We start from the raw sequence: 17,976 nt of genomic DNA, 5'->3' as shown, positions 1-17,976 counted from the left end.
TCCAAACTACCTTCCGCAGTGTGCGTGCGTACATCCAAACGTGACACAGCAGCTGTTGCCTCGTCACATTGCGGCCTTTGGCTCGACATGTTTTCGTCCGGCCTACTAAAGCAAGACTGAGTGGAGCGGCACAATCCTGTTGATGGCACTGACTTGCAAGTCTCTTTTGAGAGTCTGAACCCCCTCCAACACCCGTGCAATGCAATCGCAATCTCCCAGCCAGAACTGCTCCCACCCTTCAAAGGCTCATCACAGGACGCACATCTAATGCAGAGAGATGGCCGGTTAAAGCCTCAGCCAGGCACACTGCTTTGAAGCGACTGCTCCAGCCCCTCCAAAAAGGAGCCAAATCATTTCCCTTCCCTCTACCCTTCCATTGTGTGAGAGGTGCACCAGGCGCTCTATTTGGTGGCCGCATGTGAGGCGCCTTCAAGGATCACGCCACTCCATTCCAAAGCAGGGCCACTACAGGAAATGAGACTCTCCCGGATGCACAGGGGCTTCTCAGCGATAAATATATTCATGCATTCATGTATATTTCAAATAAGAATTTGACTCAGCCCGCATAATGCACATGCAAGGTTCAGACTTTGAGATTCTTGACATGCATGAGGTGCTACAATCAGGAGTGTATAAATAAATCAGAAAATGCAGCAAACAGAGCTCCTAAAAGCAGCAACACAGGCCTAGGCTCGGTGCGAAGAAAGGACTCACAGAGGTTTGTCTGAAAAAGAAAAGCTTTCATCTCTGAGACAGCAGAGGAGAAGAGAGGAGTGATGTGATGGATGCTTGGGCTGTCATGTTTCACAGTGGGGGGACTTGAGACAGGCGAGCGGAATAGCTAAAAGTAGTCAAACTTTTCAGGGCGAGGGGATAATGGAAGATGAGACAGCAGAACGTGGATGGAGCGCCACACATTAAGATTAGCTGGTTAAAATCACAGTGTGAAATCTCATACTACAGAGCCTTAAGAGGCAAAACTACCACAGTAACTCGTTAAACCAAGTCAACGCGATGCCGTCGCTCGTATTCTCAGAATAGTTCATAAAGCAAGCTGAGAGGTTTAGGATATTGTGTTTGCTTTAGCAGACCTTAACTCCGATTTCCAATATCGGAGAGATGGGGGACTTCCATGGCTGAGCACATCATGGGGGAGAATAAACACACATGTAATGGGAAACATGTGTGTGCGAGATGAAACGGCCTCCCTCATATGAATAGGATGAAATATAGACCTGTGTCCTGCCGGGCTCCAATCAGGGCCGTAAGAACTCGGCGTGGAGGGGAAATGACGGACCCCCGACGGGCTCTCTCACTCACTCCACACACACACATGGATAAGCTGCCAATATGGCCATTCTGGAGCAGATTCATGTGGAAGCCAGAGTTTGACAGTGACATCTCCATTCACTCCTGAATTCTTTTTCGCTTCCCAACATGCATGGACACACACACAGAGCTAGAGGCCATGGGAGGAGGAGGAGCAGCATTGAGGCATTAAAAAAAAAAAAAAAAAAAAAAAAAAAAGCCTTTCTCCCCACCGTGGGTCTCTGTGGGGTTTAGCATGGCATTATGGGAAGATTAGACTTTAGAGTGCTTTACTATCTGATGTCATTGTTGGTTTTACGTTGTCTGGATGGCTTGTGGAACTCGGACCTGATGGCAGGCACATTTCTCTCCAGACAAAATGCCTGGGGCTGCAGTTGTGATTGATTGCAGGTTCCTATTGTATCTGTCTGGTATGGCTCTGTTGGAAGAAGAATTAGTCAGACAAAAACTCATGGAAACGCTACACATTTGACTCCATCAATCAAGTCAGCAATCAAAATAATTCAATTAAGAGACTTAAATCCCGCTGGCTTATGAGTCCCTGCTCCAATAGCCCAGAGACAAACTCAATTTACTGACAACCCATATATGATAGCATTAACTCCACTTTAGGGCTCCAATCTTTTTCCATTACTTATGTTTTTCTAAATATCAAGGGAAATTCAGAGGAAATAGCAGAGTTATAGTGTTTACTAAGAAAGAGGACAAGTTGGAAAAAAATTAAATAAACAAGAGCAGCTTCAAATGCATAATGAAATTGTAGACAGGCTGTCCAGACAACTAAGCTAATTTGCAAGTTGTTTAGAAGGCAGATCTATTTGCAAAACACAAGAAACTTTACAATTTTTTTTTTTACAGGCCGTACATCAGAGATGCAGAATTGTAGACAGACTGGGAAAGGGAGGTTGTTGAATATGTGTGTAATTGTCTTTTTCCCCCCGTTTCCGAGGTGTGAAAGGGAATGCAGGGTTGCGCTGGGGTGTCCCAGGGAGAGGCGATTGAAGCGTCACTCACAGCTGCCACACAGAGCCCCGGCACACACCAAATCCCAGACCCGGCCTTTGCCGGGCAGAGGGGCCGGGGCCGGGCCTGGGAGCAGCGGGAGTCCCACAGGCCTTTTCTTCCAACTCCTCTCACCAGCACAAGGGGGACCAGGTCCCTGCTGGGAGTTTGCTTAGAAAAGACTGAGCCAAGACTTGGCAGAATGGGTTAACGGAGGCATGCACATGCACACACACACACACACACACACAGACACACAATTTCAAATGCTTTTCGGGGGCTGTCTGTCTTGCCTGTGGGCATGGTGGGAAAAAATGAAGTAGGGGGAAAAAAAAAAAACCCAAAGATAAATCAAACTTCCAGTTAACATCTGAAAATTTGGGACACGCAAATGCAGAGACGCAGAAAGAGAGAGAGACAGAGAGCAAGAGCGGGACTGCTCAAACTAGATTACTGAAGAAATGAGTGTTTTTTTGCTTGATGCCTGGGGAGCCTAATAGAGGAAAAGTCCCGAGGATTATACACTGTGCCGTTTCCACGCTCGCCCTAATAGTCTCCATGTCCTGCCTCTGTATGCCATAGATGGATTATGATGCTTTATAATTAACATGGGTAAGGGGGTTGTTACAGACCGCCCATCTGCCACGCTGACACACTTACGGGGGGTATCCCTTGGGATAAGGGGGCTGCTACCACACTATTCCATTACTTTATCATTCTATCATTCTATTATCCTACCACTCGATTCAATTACCCTGTCACTCCATTAGTGTACTCATAACAGTGAACAAAGAGCTCCGTGATGATCATTAATGATATGTTCAGAGCCGGTTTGGGGTGGTCATGCTTCATCCAGACTCTTCTTGTAAAAATATTATCTCTTACAAAGTAAAGCTCATCTTGGTTCCAATTACGATGTCAAATGTAAATTGAGAAGCTCATCAGCAGCCATAAGAAACGTCTGAATATGATATATTGCATTTTATTATAATATGGGGAGTAAATGAAAGATAACTTGCCTTCATTTTCTACAAGCTTTGGAAAGAAAATGGAGGGTGTAACCTGTTACTCTTGACTTGCTAGTTGCAGAACCATATTTTGTCAATAATACAATGTGATATATGTTACTGAAAGCTCCAGAAAAGCTCATAAAAGTGAAGCTAATAACAATTTCTTGAACGAAATCTTTGCTTAATTGAGTTACAAAAATGCTAGGAGAAATTGAATTTGAAGAAGTTTACGTCTGGTAATATATTTTTCATTCCTTTTTTTTTGTACTTTTGTACTTTAAAAAAAAATAAAGTGAGAAACCGTATAGCCTTGCATCACAATTTATATTCCCACCTCAGTGTTTTTACCAATTTTATTTGTTAATAAACACGCCCTTCCTGCCCTGTCCCACACATTTTTGTGATTACTTGTTGGGCTCCGTCATCTCCTGGCACAGTAAATGCAAACCTATCCCACAAAGCTCTTTAGTGTGCCACAAACTGGGGGAAAACAGATCCCTCGTCGCCTGTATGCCACTGACAACCCCTGACGTCTTAAAGAATGTGCAGTGCAGCTGGCTGTTGAGGTTGCCTGCCCACTGTTAGGGAATGGCATCTGATGGGGTCTGCCTCCTCAGCACAGAGGGGGGGTTCTATGAGAAAGAGTTAAGTCTATGAGGTCAGTCTGGAGGAGGAGGTTACGAGTTCCCCGAGTCGGAGCCGTGGGGTAATGGTTTTAGAGATGGCTGTCACACAGATCCGTTCCACTGTCCAATACTGCCGCTGATCTCCACCAGCCCAAGTCTACTTACTTTTCAATTGCTCAACTTCTCTCTCCCTGTCCTCCTTTCTTCTTTTCTCCCCTTCTTTCCTCCTTGCACTGACACATGGAAGTAATCTAGGATCTCTATGCTGGACTCAAAGGATGTGCGGTTGAGCCCGGGGCTGCATTTCGACGCTCTACATTAGCTTCCTTTCCTCTTCTGTTTAATCCCCTTATATTCAACTGCTCTTATGTAAAAGAACTTAGATGGAAAACAAAAGGCAGACTTTGCCCATTCAACTTTTTTCTCCGCTTCCTGTAACTCTGCATCCCTCCGTTTTTTTCTTCTTGAATCAGCTAAAAGCACAGGCGAGGCGACAAGTAGAAATCTTAAGGGAAGCCTTCCAGCACCATCGTCTGTGCCTCTGCTTGGCAGAGCCGGAGCTGATGGGAACTTCCTGGTTGCTGCCAGCCAGGCCTCCGTCTAATGAAGCTGGGTCGCTAACAGCCTGTAAGGCAGCCACTGTTCAGCCACTCTACACTCATCCACCACCCAGCCCTCGACACTTTCACAGGGGCACACTGGCACGCTCCTAACACTTCCTTAATGCTCCACTGTGGCTGGACAAAGAACAATGGCGCACGGACGTGCACCCTCGAGAACTCCTTCACTTCCACGAGTTTAAGAGGAAAAATAAACAAGACCCATGCTGACTGGAAGTTTATTTTATACACAACTGAACTTACAATTACCGCAGCAGACGAAGACCAAATCTCTATAAATATCCAACTATCCACTTTATTATTTTTTAAGGGGGGTGGTATCCTTTATTGGGTAGGAGCAGAGAAAACAGACAGGAAACATGGGCCAGAGAGCAGGCGAGCAACATGCAGTAAGGGCCCATCCGGCAAGGAGTCAAGCCGGGGTGGGGGGGTGTTCACTGCTCAACTGAATTAGCACCCATGTGGTATACATCCTAACCGCTGAGCTATCCTGACCCAATTAAATTAATGAAGAATTTTTGTTTCATAATGCACTTCGCTGCATTTGTCATTATCTGTGACTCACAACTCTGTGACTCACTATTAACTGTTACACCTATGAGAGTTCCAAACAAAGTGTTTATTCCAGGAATGTAACAAGTTCTTATCTGTCATCACCCCCCCGCCATTAAAAATTAACCTTTTAGACTCTAAAATGTCAGCCGTGTGTTAAAACATACAAAAACAGCAAATCCTGAGTCTTGCTGTTTGTTTGAAAAATGAAATTAGGGGTCTGCAGGCATTTTACTGATTTTTCTATGCTGTTTATATCAGTTTTTATTGGTAGATATGTGCACATAAGACTGTTTCATCAGTGTGACGAATCACAATCTGCAACTCCCTGAGAGAACCAAAAAGAAAAAAAAGAAAAAAAAAAAAAGAAATCAAGCCAGGGATTTTTGTCTGTTTATTGTAGCTAGGAATATAGATTTTTCATAGAACTATACATGTTAATATTGTGATATTAAATGTAGATTGCAGATTTAGATACTCAGCATCAATTAGTAAAGTTGCCGTTGACTGTGTGCAGTCACTGTTGTTTTGTTCTTGTTCTGCTAATTGACTAATCCTTCCAGGCATTGTCCACTCTGCCAAATGATTCATTGCATTCAGCTGCTGTCCCTGTAATATGTCTTGAAAGAAAACCAACTCGAACTGTGGGTCACGACGACCGGCTGGAAACACATACACGGATGCGCAAAAAAGAAAAAGAAAAAAAAAAGAAAGAGAGGGGGGAAAAAAAATCCAAAGAAATTAGTTGCAAATGCTACTTTTCCCAAAGTCGGGGAACAAAAGCTTTGGTTTCATGTGCACCGCTGCTTGAATATAAAGAAATGAATGCATCAATAACACAGAAAAACAGAATGATCAGCTTTCAGTGATGTGGCAGCCAAAACCACCAGTGGATAAAGTGAGTCCATCTGGAGTAAAACCATGATGAAAAAGCTGCATTTTTTTTCCCCCCCTTCTTTTTTGCTGAAATAACCTAAAGGCCCTTTGCAGCCCCTTTCCGAGCCCAGGTGCCTTGTGTAGATAACCAAATGAAGAATCTGCCATTACACACCGCTGAAACAACAGTCATGTCGACACAGAAGTGCGCGCACACACACACACAGACACACAAAAGCAAACGCAGCTGTCCGTACAGCAAGACACAGGGACCCTTTACAGCACTGTGGGCCAGTTGCTATCCAGAGGTATTTCTTATTGGTTGGCCCTCTCTCATTCTCTCTGAGTGGGGCTCAGGCTCTAAGTCCTCTCTGTGTGTAATGAGATCTCTATCAGAGGGAAACATGATCAGAGTCGAAAGGGTGGAGAAAGGGGGGACTGCGGGAGGCAAAGAGAGAAGGTACGTATCGCAAAGGGGTAACGGGGGCAAACAGCGGGGTGTGAGGTAAGGAAGAAACAAAAACAGGCCTCTGACCCTCCCAGCAGCGACCAGGGCTGCATCGAGCAGAGGAGGGAAACGCTCACCGGACTCTGATCCAAATCCTGTTGCTCTTCTGAAGTTTCATCCGGCTCTCGTTCAACAGGTTTCGTCAGTTTCGGGTTTTGCTACTTCAGTTTGTTTAGTTGAACTTCCTCCTGAAAAGCCTCGTTGCACTTAAAAAAGCCGGCATAGCTGAGCAGGTGAAAGTAGTGGATGAGTCAGTGTTTGAGGACAACCCTGTTTAAATGATTGCTTTCATAGCAACGACTTTGAAAAACAAAGGAAGACATTGTTTTTTTTCTCATTACCTCATCCCAAAAGAAAAAAAAAAAATTTGTTTCCCCTAATTAGCTTATTGCAAAACACTAAAACACGAAAACAAAACCAGCAGCAGTCAAACTCAAATTATGCTTTGATGGAAATTTAGTGAACCAATAAAAACTGCTGTCTCATCATCTCAGAGCACTTTGCCTTTTTTTTTTTTTTTTTTTTTGAAAGCCACAAAAATTACATTTTTGTTTTGGGAAAAATTAAACATATTTGCTAAGTATCCCAGTGGTAATAAAAGTTTAGCTTAATTACAAGCCCACTGAACCATTTAACCACGCAAGCGTGATATAAAGCAAACCAGTCAACTGTTAAACTCTGAGCCAGACAGCTGAGGTCAAGGGACAGCAAAGTAAGTTGAGGAAGTAGAGAGCCATGGAATCAGAGGCTTAACTTGACTTTTATCAACACAAACGCCTCTTTTTCTCCTGCTATTTTGTGTGCTTTTGCGGACTTCGGCACAGAGGCCAAAAAGAATTCTTGCAAAAATGTTTCCAAGCCTCACAAAAAAATGCAAAGAGTTCAAAAGCAGTGCAGCAGACTCTCGCCCAGCCTGTGGCCGTTTGCTCGCTGCACATTTTCAGAGGTGTGCAAGCGTGTTTTCCATCTCTCTTTCATTCTCTCTCTCTCTCACCACCTTGTTTGTCTCCAGAGCTGCTGCAAACAGGCTGTGGTGGTTACAGGTCATGAGGTAAATATTAGCTGAGGAGGGCTGGAGGACGTGCAGGAACCACTCACAGCAACCTTGTCAGATCATCATTAAATTGGCATCACTGCAGTGTACCTGAGCGCACTGTGTGAGTGTGTGTCCATGTATGTAGCATGCCTGTACAGAGCCGCGCTAGGCTTCACCCAAAGCGATGGGACGTGATCAGTCATAACAAAGTGACATTTCGTGGCGTAATCCCACTCAGCTAAATGAAAACTAATCCGATTTGCACTGATCAAATGTTAGACTGTTCTTTACCGGCCGGGGACGCTGACACATCCAGCCTTCTTCTGCACGGCTGCTCCTTCATAACCCCCACCAACACCCACCCACCCACCCCTACTTTGCCACTTCACTCATCCAGCCTCAAATTAAATATCAAAAAGGTCTGATACATCCTGCAGCAAAACTAAAACTCAAGCATGTTTCCTCTTGTTATTTTTCTTGCGAGACAGTGCTACCGCGATGATGTATGTTGCCTGTTCAAGCACGCTGGGAGGAAATCAATTAAGCAAACCCCCAGTTATTGATAATGCAGGAGCGGGAGTGATAGCATCCTCACATGAAAATCCATAGCAGCAGGAACGCACACAAACCTGTGCAAACTCTCTCTCTCTCTCTCACACACACACACACACACACACACACACACACACACACACACACACACACACACACACACACACACACACACACACACACACACACACACACAGCAGCCCAAACCTACTGGTTTCCTATACTTTGCCTCATAACTCATGGCCTGTAGGGAGGTACTGGTATTGTTATATTTTGTGTGTATGTAGTACACTGTGCAAGCAGAGGGCCAGATTAATTTATTAGCTGAGGCAGCAGTGCTCCCAAAAGCAGGAACAGGAAGTAAGACATCGTAAATCTCGATAAGTCACCAGATAGTGTACTGTACATTTCTATAGGCTTCTCCCACTGTTATCGCCACAGAGTAATATAGGCCAATACCGAGAGATGGAGTTTAGAACAACAGTGAAGACTGATGCTGATTCCTGTGCAAGTACACCCCCCCCTTTTTTTATTGCCTATCAGAGAGTACTGCTGACTGATACATTTCAGAGCGAAAACAGGTTTGTCTTTTTGTTATTGTAAAGCCTGCACACAGCAAGATAATTGTCTATTGTTTTCCAAAGGCAGAGCAGCAGGATAATTAGCTTGAGAGAACACTTTGCAGAGTGCATTATTGTTCCACTGTGAACTTTATGAAATATTCAGCCGTTCATGGGGATTTTACAAGGCGCAGAGTGGAGAAACAGATGGAGAAATGATCTTCCAATCCCTAAAACCAGCATGGTAACCTTCTAAGACATTCCCTCCAGGTGACATCATCAATCAATAAATGTCTCCCCTACTTTTTTTTTTTTTTTTAATCTTGACTAAAGGTGTGGGTTTTTGTGCATGTGTATAACATGTATGTGTGTGTGTATATCGTTGTCTGATGACGCTCATTGTTCCAGTACTCTTGCAGCCAAATAAAAGCTGATGGGCCGTAGTCTTGCCATTAGGACCGGGCCACACACACACACACACACTCCAATGAACATGGCAGCAATATTCATACCCATTGACTGCACAACCAGCCTCTATGACATTTGACATTTGGGGGATAAATCATGGATTCACTTGAATGAGTAACTTACAGTTATAGGCTGGTCGAGCTACTCTCCATTTCCCCTCGGTGCTGTGAGCTCAAATGAAGGTCAGCTCCAACCACACACATCTTTTTCTCTCTCTCTCTTTTAGTTTATTTCCCCCCCCCCCTTTATGAAAGCTTTCCAACATGATGTAAATGTGGGAGTCAAGTCTAAGTGGGTGATAATTGTTACCAGAGCGTAATCTATTATCAGTAGTCTGGGCTCACTCTACTACTTTGGATGGGAGTGATATGGATTTTTTAGAAAAGGAGAAAAAAAAATGTCTGGCTTCAGCTTCTATCCTTGATTTATTTCATGGGAAGAAATTATGCTGGATCCAAGCCAGGGTAATTAAGAAAAATAAAATCCTTTTCAATCATTTGCTCACCTGATATCTGGAACCATCTTATCATGCATTTTTGTGGGAAAATTAAATTCAAACTTTGGACGGCGTGTGGCCCTCATGCGCCTGTTGGAGCCCAACTTCTTGGCTCCAAAGAAGAAATATCCTGTGCTATGGCTTGACACGCTTGACTTTTCCACCTTTATTGTCTTACACTAATTATAAGAAATTGTAGGGAAAGAGTAGATAAACTTCTCACAGCCCTGGGATGGCCGTGATTGAAGTGTCCATGACTTTAGTTTCAAAATAAAACGGTGGATGCGATATTGCGAAAAATTGCTATAATTAAGCGTCTAATGTGTGATTTAAGTGGGGCCCGTTGTACATTGTATAAGCCTGTACTTAACTGTGTTTCTTTGGTGTTGGGAAATTCCCCACTGGGAAAGACATCAACACAAAACTCTGCGGCGCAGAAAGGACAATTAGAGCTAAATAAATTTTGTTCTTTTTAAGATAATTGCCACATTTAACAGAACATTTAACCCAGCGTGTACACAATGGCAACTTTTCTGTAAATGTGAGCCCTCCATTACGCACACACCCAGCGAGTTTGACACGTTTGTACAAATGAAATGCAAGACTTACTTGGGATTCTGCGAGCTCCAGATTATAGTCTCCAGCGATTTTGCCGAAGGTAACGCCGACCTGCACATTATTATAAAGATCCAGAGGTAATACTTCCAACAACCGAGTCCCGCCATTCTGATAAATGCACTAGACAAGTGAGCCGATAACTCAGAGCGACGGACGGTGCGCCTGGCAACCTTTATCTGTGGTTCGCCCGGTGGGAAGGTGAGCTACGATCAGTCGGGAGCATGTGAGGTCGATATCAGATACATGTCCTTCTGTCCGACTTCTTTAGATCTGCTCCAGACCCCGTGTCCTTGACTGAACTGTCGTGCGAAGAAGCCCCGATTCTTGATAGGATCTGGAGGAAAGCAGCAGCCTCCCGAGTGTCCTGGTTGACCTGTGGCTGAGGCAGAAAAAAACACCCCCTCACGACCTTTTCTTTTACTCTGTGGAGAAAACTCGGCGATCTGATGCGCGAAGCAAATCTAACCAATCGCGCGGTTTTTCGACAATCTGGCGATGCGGCTGTCGGTGGAGCGCTGCGCCGCGTCTTTGTCAAAGCTCCCCTTGACGGTGTCTGTACCTGTCGCTGTATATAGCCTACAGATGACCACATTCATCCATCAGTCACAACTCCGCAGCACGCCAGGAATCCCGAGGTCCACTTCATTCCAGTGTTATCTTTCACTCCTCCTTCTCCCCCGCTCTGCTATTCTTCCTCGCAAAGGAATTGAGTTTCTATTGTAAATATGCCTCCTGGCTCTCAGTGGTGTTCCGCGTGCGTGTTGCGCTCCGGCAGGGTCGCCTCTAGTCCAACTCGGGCATGCTGCGTGGCCAGTGCGTAAAAATACTGTACGTCTCCCCACTAATTTATTGCCGCTTGAAACACAAAAAGTGCCGAGGTAAGATTAGACCTGCTCCCCAGTCCTCAGCGTGGCTTTAAATCAGCTCACCAACATTTCCATGCCGGTGTGTTTTGCTTTTTTTAAACCGTCTGTAACACTCTGCCCTCCGGTGTGTGCGGCAGCCCGAGCTCAACTGTAACCCGAGCTGAAGCGAGCGCGTGAGGAACAGCCCACTGTGCGAGCCGCGGCCAATCACAGCGCTCTGTCCGAACTTGGAAGCAGGAAGCGAAGGCATTTATAGGGACGTGGATGGGTGGATGGTAGATGGAAGGAGGGAGCGAGAATGGCGAGGTGGGGGGGTGTTATTGGGTTGACCCCACATCTCCCCCCCCCCCCCCCCCCCCCATCACCGCCACCACAACCACCACCACCTCGGCCCGAGCCATCGACCCAAATTGAAATGGACTTTGGAGTTATTCGTCATAATGAAAGCTTCGGCGAGGAAAACGAGAGCACCAGAGAGAGTGTGTGAAAGTGCTTACGGGAGCAAAACTTTGGCCCCTTTAAGTCCAGAACTTGTTGTCCCAGTAGATAACTAATTACTAATTGGTCCATCAAGGAATTCCCCTGGAGCTCTACATTTATCATTCTGGTTATGAAGGATTGCATTTGTAATACTTTCCCTATGACTAGTCTGTTATTTCTGCATAACATGCTATTTCTAGCGATATCTTTGTAAATATATTGGTTTTATTCTACATACAGGATTACAGTACCTGTTATTTTGGTCCCTTCTTTTTCCTCTCTGAAGGGAATGATGATTAATGGTCTCTTTGGATCTTTTTCTAGTTGTCCCCTTTTGGGATAATGAACTGCATGAGAACTTAGTCTCCAGTGTCAATAGACAATAGACGGTCGGTAGCCTATAGTCACTGGGCCATTCATTCACTGAGGAAGAAATGCTTGACACATAATTGATCATGTCCATGTCTGTGCCCCCTTTGTGTGCGCGCATATGTGTGTGCGTTTGAGGGAGAAAGGAGAGGAGAGTTTCTCTTCACTGTGTTGCATTTATTCAATCAATGCTGCCCCCTAATGGTTGTGATGAAATCGATTCTCAGACTACAGGTGGGGGGATTGAGTCTAATTGGAAAGGAAATAAAGCAGACATTTAAAGACGCGTCTTATGGTTTCTGAAATTATTTTTTATTGCATCCTGTGGTGTGTTGACAGCCCATAAATCTTTGTAAAAATAATAACACAAGCTTCAAGTGATTATACACCCTAATAATCTGAGTGTATTTATATGTGTGCAGTTAATGTGTGTGAGTCACTAATATCAGCAGGCACAGGAGTGCCATGGCTGCATCCCCAACAACAAACACAGGGCAGTTGCCGGGTCCTATCTTGGATACCTGATACCTCGATGACCAATCAGGCGGTCATGGACAGATCCCTGCTGAAAGCCAGTGAGATCCCTTCTGTGTACAACTATATGGGCTGCCACACCTAGGGCCAATGAACCAATAGAGATATGGCTTTGCGAAGATGACGGTTGTAGTTGTAGAAGTTTAATCAAATATTTTATTAGCCTAGTTAAACATTATCCACAGATCTTTCCCAGGAATGATCAAAACCAGTCTTTACAACAGCACATACAGAAAGAAAACATAATCTTATTCATTACAAGAGCATTATAAAAGAATATGTAAAAGATAATGGACTGTCCACATACCTTTACATAAACAAAAAGTGCTTTATGCAACAAGAAACACATGTGAGGGCTGTACTGAGCTTAGCTTTCATGTTCAGTCGCACCATAGAGGACGATTTAAGTTTTTTCACCCTTCATACAGCTACCTATGAGATAGTGGCATTTTCAAGGAATGAGGTCACTGTGTTAATGCGTATAGGTGGCTGTGATTAGTGCTTCCATAAATAGCCTGAATGTACTTTCATATCACAGCAGCTCCTACACAGACGCTTCAAAATGGAGAACTGGAGGTTCTTTTCACCACTGATTTGATAGTACTGTGCAAAAGTCTTGAGCTACACCTCATTTCTTTGTATTTCGCTGGTAAAATTGGGAAATGGGTGCAGCTATTTATTGAAACGTGCAAACATACATGGGAATACAGGATATAAGGCAAAAACAAGTTTGTACATTTCTAACAGGCTTGAAAGTCAATATTTGATCACCTTTATTCTTCAGCACAGTCTGAACTCTCTCAGGCAGCTTTCTTCTCATTTCTTTAAGCAGTCTTCAGGAACAGTTCTCCAGGCTTCTTGAAGGACATTCAAAGCTCTTCTTTGGATGTTGGCTACATTTTGTTCTGTTCTCTGTCAAGCACTGCTTCAATAATGTTGAGGTCCGGGCTCTGGGGAGGCCAATCCATGACTGATAGTGTTTCATTGTGTGTTTTTCTACCCAGGTATGCTTTTACTGCACTGACAGTGTGTCAGACAGTACTTTACAGTAAATTCCATCAATTTTAACAGGTTCCCCAACACCACTGGCTGAAATGCAGCCCCAATCCAGGACAGAGCCTCCACCGTGTTTTACAGATGGCTGTAGACACTCTCCCCTGACCTCCTCCATACACACTGACAACAATTTGAGCCAAATTTGGATTCATCACTCCATCACACCTGCTGCCACTGATTTTCAGTCCGGTTCATATTTAATGCGGCATACCTCAGCCTTTTCTCCCTATTTCCCTTCCTTAAGTATGGCTTCTCAACAGCCACCCTTCCACTGAGACCATTTCTGATGAGGCATCGACAAACAGTAGTGCAGGTCTGCTATTTCTTCTTTTGTCTTCCACTTGTCCAGTGTCCTCAATTTTCTTATGGACACACTGCACACCAAGTCAAGACATATGTTGCTCAAGACCACTGTTAAAATGACAAGAAAACCTGACTCCCTGGAAGCAAAATATAAAGAAATGAGGTGCAGCTCAAAACTTTTGCACAGGATCACACAATTCATATTTACTCTATAAAATATGTCAGAATATGGCCAAACCACAGTTCAAAACCTACCAGCATGCTGACATGCTCTCAATGAACGTGCAGATGCCGAGTACGTGTCACGTTTATTCACCATCTTAACTTTTACTGTTACAAAGTGCAGCTGAGGCTGATTAGCAGTTATTTAGTTGTAACCCAAAGTACTGGATTAATTGAAATCTTGACTGGATATTGGCACAGGAACATGTGAAAGGATTACTAGAGTATTTCTATCCTGCTTTGGGGAACATGAGCGTGTAGCAAATTTTCTGGCAGTATATCCAAGTGCTTTGAAGATTTTTTTTTTTTTTTTTTGCTTAAAGATGCTCCTGGTGATGTTAAAAGACATGTCAGGTGATCACCATTCACTCTGTTCGCCATGAATGTCTATACGAACCTTCAAGGTAACACATTCAGCAGTTTCAGAGGCTGGCTGGTGCTCAGCTTAACATTACTATCCCCCAAATCCTGCTCCTTTCCTTGCTAAGAATCCTATATAGTAATATAAAGCAGAAAAGCAGTAAATTCTTTCTTTTCAAATTAGTAAAGCAATTCATCAGCTCTTAAAATGTTCATAGGTTTATATTCAGTTCTTCATCTTGTCATTTCTTACAGCTCTTAAATGGAGAACAGAGAGACATTTGCTGCAGCTTTTGTTTTCTTCTCTCTGAATCCAAGATGAACCCTGCTGTCGAGCACATAGTTCCTTCCCAATCTGATATTTACACTTAGCAAACACTGAAACTATGACATCATGGTTCCAGGACGAAGCCACTGCGGACTCGTAATTCGTCCAGCAACCTCACAGGGGACGTAAATCACGGCTGAAGCACCCTCCCTTTGCTTTTAATTTGCCCTTAATGAAGTCTGGCACATTTCCCTTCAGTTGTGGCTCCACGACACAACTGTGATCTACAGGCCAGGCTGGGAGACCAGAGGCCTGTGGCCTCGGCAGAGCTGTGGGAGATGTGGCTTGAGACTGGGCTGCGCATCCAGGTATGAGGCTAGCCCCTTTGGCATGCCCGGGGTCAAGTGGTTAACCCTCGTTATCTGGAGAGGACGAGGAACATGTGACTGGGATGTTCCAGCTGCAATCAATATTGAACAGTCATTAACCACTGAGACAATACAACCTCACACACAGAGACACACACACACACACACACACAACACGAGCACTTGGTGGCACATGTTTCTCGTCCGTGTCACATACTGTAAAGTCTCCACCAAAGGAAACATAAAGGCATAAACACAAACAACATGGATCCACTCCAAACACCGAGCCATTTTAAACGGTGGGAAAACTCAGTTAATGTTAACAGACTATTTTCAGAGGCTGACACTTGAAGGTTGTTGTCTAAGCTATTCCTGCTGCTTTGATTTAACTGTAACAGCAGCGAGGCCAAACACAACAGCTGGGCTATCCGCAGACTTACATTTCCTGTTTGTGGTATGCTTGATTGCTGTCCAGACGTCTTCCTCCCCTCTCTTCTTATGCGCTTTGCTTCAGTCTACCTCCTCTTCTTTACTCATCTCAGCCATCACAACTGGCAGGAAAGCACTGATTACACACAAATAACAATGTGCTCCAAACATGTCCTCCACATTTTAATATCCGGGTGGGAGATGCAAGTAAAACCTCTTCTCTTCTCTTCTCTTCTCTTCTCTTCTCTTCTCTTCTCTTCTCTTCTCTTCTCTTCTCTTCTCTTCTCTTCTCTTCTCTTCTCTTCTCTTCTCTTCTCTTCTCTTCTCATAGCAGTAATTAGGCTTGAAAACCAACCAAGACAATAGACATTTCATGTAACCATCTTTGTCGACATGTAAACATCGAGGAATCTTGATAGCGATCCTGATTAGTGGCTGCTTGTGATCCTCCTATCTTAACTTGCCGCAGTTCCCTGCATTATACCTTTTTAGCCTCTCGGATGAGATTAGAATTTGAAAAGGAAAACTGTCCTTTGATGCTTCATATCAAAGAACTAGACAATCCCCATTGAAAAAAAAAATGGGTAGAAAGTGAAGACATGCGCTCTACACACACCCGCGCGCGCGTGCACGCATGTGTTATTAACTCACTGTGATTATTTGTTAGCATAAACTGCATTTTGCAGGCCCATGGCTCGGAGGGTTTAGAAAAAGAGCTAAACAAGCTAAATATGCCGAACGCTGGCCTGTGGGGGTGTTCTGTCCATTCTAATAGAATTACGAGCCTCTGATAGATGAGTCTTTTCTCCGAGGCTACTTGTCTGTCAAACATTAGGTCACACTCAGCTTCCAGACTTGGTGGAGTGAGGTGGGGTTGTTGGGGGGGGGGGCTCAAGGCACAGAGAAGAAAACGTCTGGAGAGGTGCCTCATTCCCTGCCAAGAAAAGGAAGGCAACAAAAGTGAAAAAGGGTTAGAGAGGAGAGAGGGAGGAATGGGGAGAAAGAGAAAAAAAGAGCGAGGGTGGGGAGCTGGTGAAAGAGAGTGAAATGAGTGAGAGTGGGGGTTAAAGAAAGAGAAGAGAGTGAGCGGGGTACAAAAGGGTGCATTTGAATCCACTCTAATTAAGGCCCGTGTGATGGACAGGACCTGCGGACGTGCCTTCTTTTCTTTTTTGAGTGAGTGTGTGTGTGTGTGTGTGTGTGTGTGTGTGTGTGTGTGTGTGTGTGTGTGTGTGTGTGTGTGTGTGTGAGGGGACGGTGTGACGATGGGAGGGGCCGGGGCCCTAGTAGAGATGTCTACTGCCAGCAGCCTGAATGGGACAAAGACCTGAATAGAAACTTCAAAGCGACCTCTGTGAGCTCCCCCCCCCTCTTCTTCGCAGTCCCTTGGCTGTGTGATGGTCAACAAGCTCCTGTTCAAGTGTGTCCGTGTGTGTGTGTATGTGTGTGATTCTGTTTGGCAGTCTGTTATTTTCCGACTGCTACATGCATTTCTTGGCAGCTATGCGTGCAGTGTGGATTTCAAAGTGTGTGTCTCTCTGCCTGGGTGTGCTTTTTGTCTTATGTGATGATGTGTGCGTGTGCGTTTTAAAGAGCAGACTGCAGGATGCAGATATAATTGGAGCAGAGGATCTGACTCATTGCTCTCTCCCTCTGAACTGAGCGCTGGCTCTCTATGGTGGGATTGGAATTGAAACAAGTAGCCCACAGAGCTGACGTGTTGTAGAAATTATTGTTGCTAAATGATACACGGGGATTTAACGTCTAATTTGATCCCAGCGTCCTTACTGATTTTGGCCTGTGTTATGATCTTGCGGTGTGCGTCATCTAATTCTATTTGGCTCCAGCTCAGGGCAACTAATGATCTTCCACTTATCACCCTTCTTCCTCTCTCCGGTTGATACCCCTCAAAGTGTCTTTCCCCGCAGACCTAACAACTTCACATGACTCCCGACAACTGCGGCAGAGAGTCGGAATCACTCTGGGCCCCTATAGGAAAAACAGGAAGCCCTATAGGGTGAGGGCCAGGGCAGGCAGAAAGATAAGATTTATGCATGTTTGTGTGTTGTATGCTCTGGCATGCTAACGATCGTGTGTGTGTGTGTGTGTGTGTGTGTGTTTGGATATCTCACAGAAGTATCTGTCCTGTCTGAACCCTCTTGCACCAGTCAAGTGTCAGGTCAAGCTCCAAAGCCCCCGAGATCAACATGTCATTGTTGCTGCCTGGTGTCACTGACACGTCCTTAGTGACATCATCGCATATCGCTCATCTCTCTTCAGTCCCTATCTGAAGTGGCATTAGCTTCCACCTCTAATCAGAGTACATAATAAAGTAGCCACAACAACCTCATCAGTGGCTTTTATCCCCTGGCAGGTGCAGTGTAGCATTGTAAATGTGCAGGCTGCTGCAACTTTGATCATGTATTTATATTTTAAGAGGTAGTATAAGGCATGAATGCATGCATGCC

General features: G+C 44.6%; 1 protein-coding gene across 2 annotated transcripts in view; it reads right to left on the bottom strand.

Moving 5' to 3' along the window:
* Nucleotides 1-11,257, bottom strand: part of efnb1 (ephrin-B1) — a 59,363-nt gene extending 48,106 nt beyond the window's left edge. For both annotated transcript variants that reach the window (XM_030739500.1, XM_030739501.1), the window contains exon 1: nt 10,245-11,257. In XM_030739500.1, coding sequence (XP_030595360.1) covers nt 10,245-10,360 — 116 coding nt within the window. In that variant the 5' untranslated portion in view covers nt 10,361-11,257. The remainder of the gene's footprint in view (nt 1-10,244) is intronic.
* Nucleotides 11,258-17,976: the final 6,719 nt, after the last annotated feature.

Source organism: Archocentrus centrarchus, chromosome 10, assembly GCF_007364275.1.
Source record: "Archocentrus centrarchus isolate MPI-CPG fArcCen1 chromosome 10, fArcCen1, whole genome shotgun sequence".
In the NCBI taxonomy this organism is placed as follows: Eukaryota; Metazoa; Chordata; class Actinopteri; order Cichliformes; family Cichlidae; genus Archocentrus; species Archocentrus centrarchus.
Note: the sequence above shows the minus strand (reverse complement) of the source record. Positions and strands in the feature narration are given on the sequence as shown.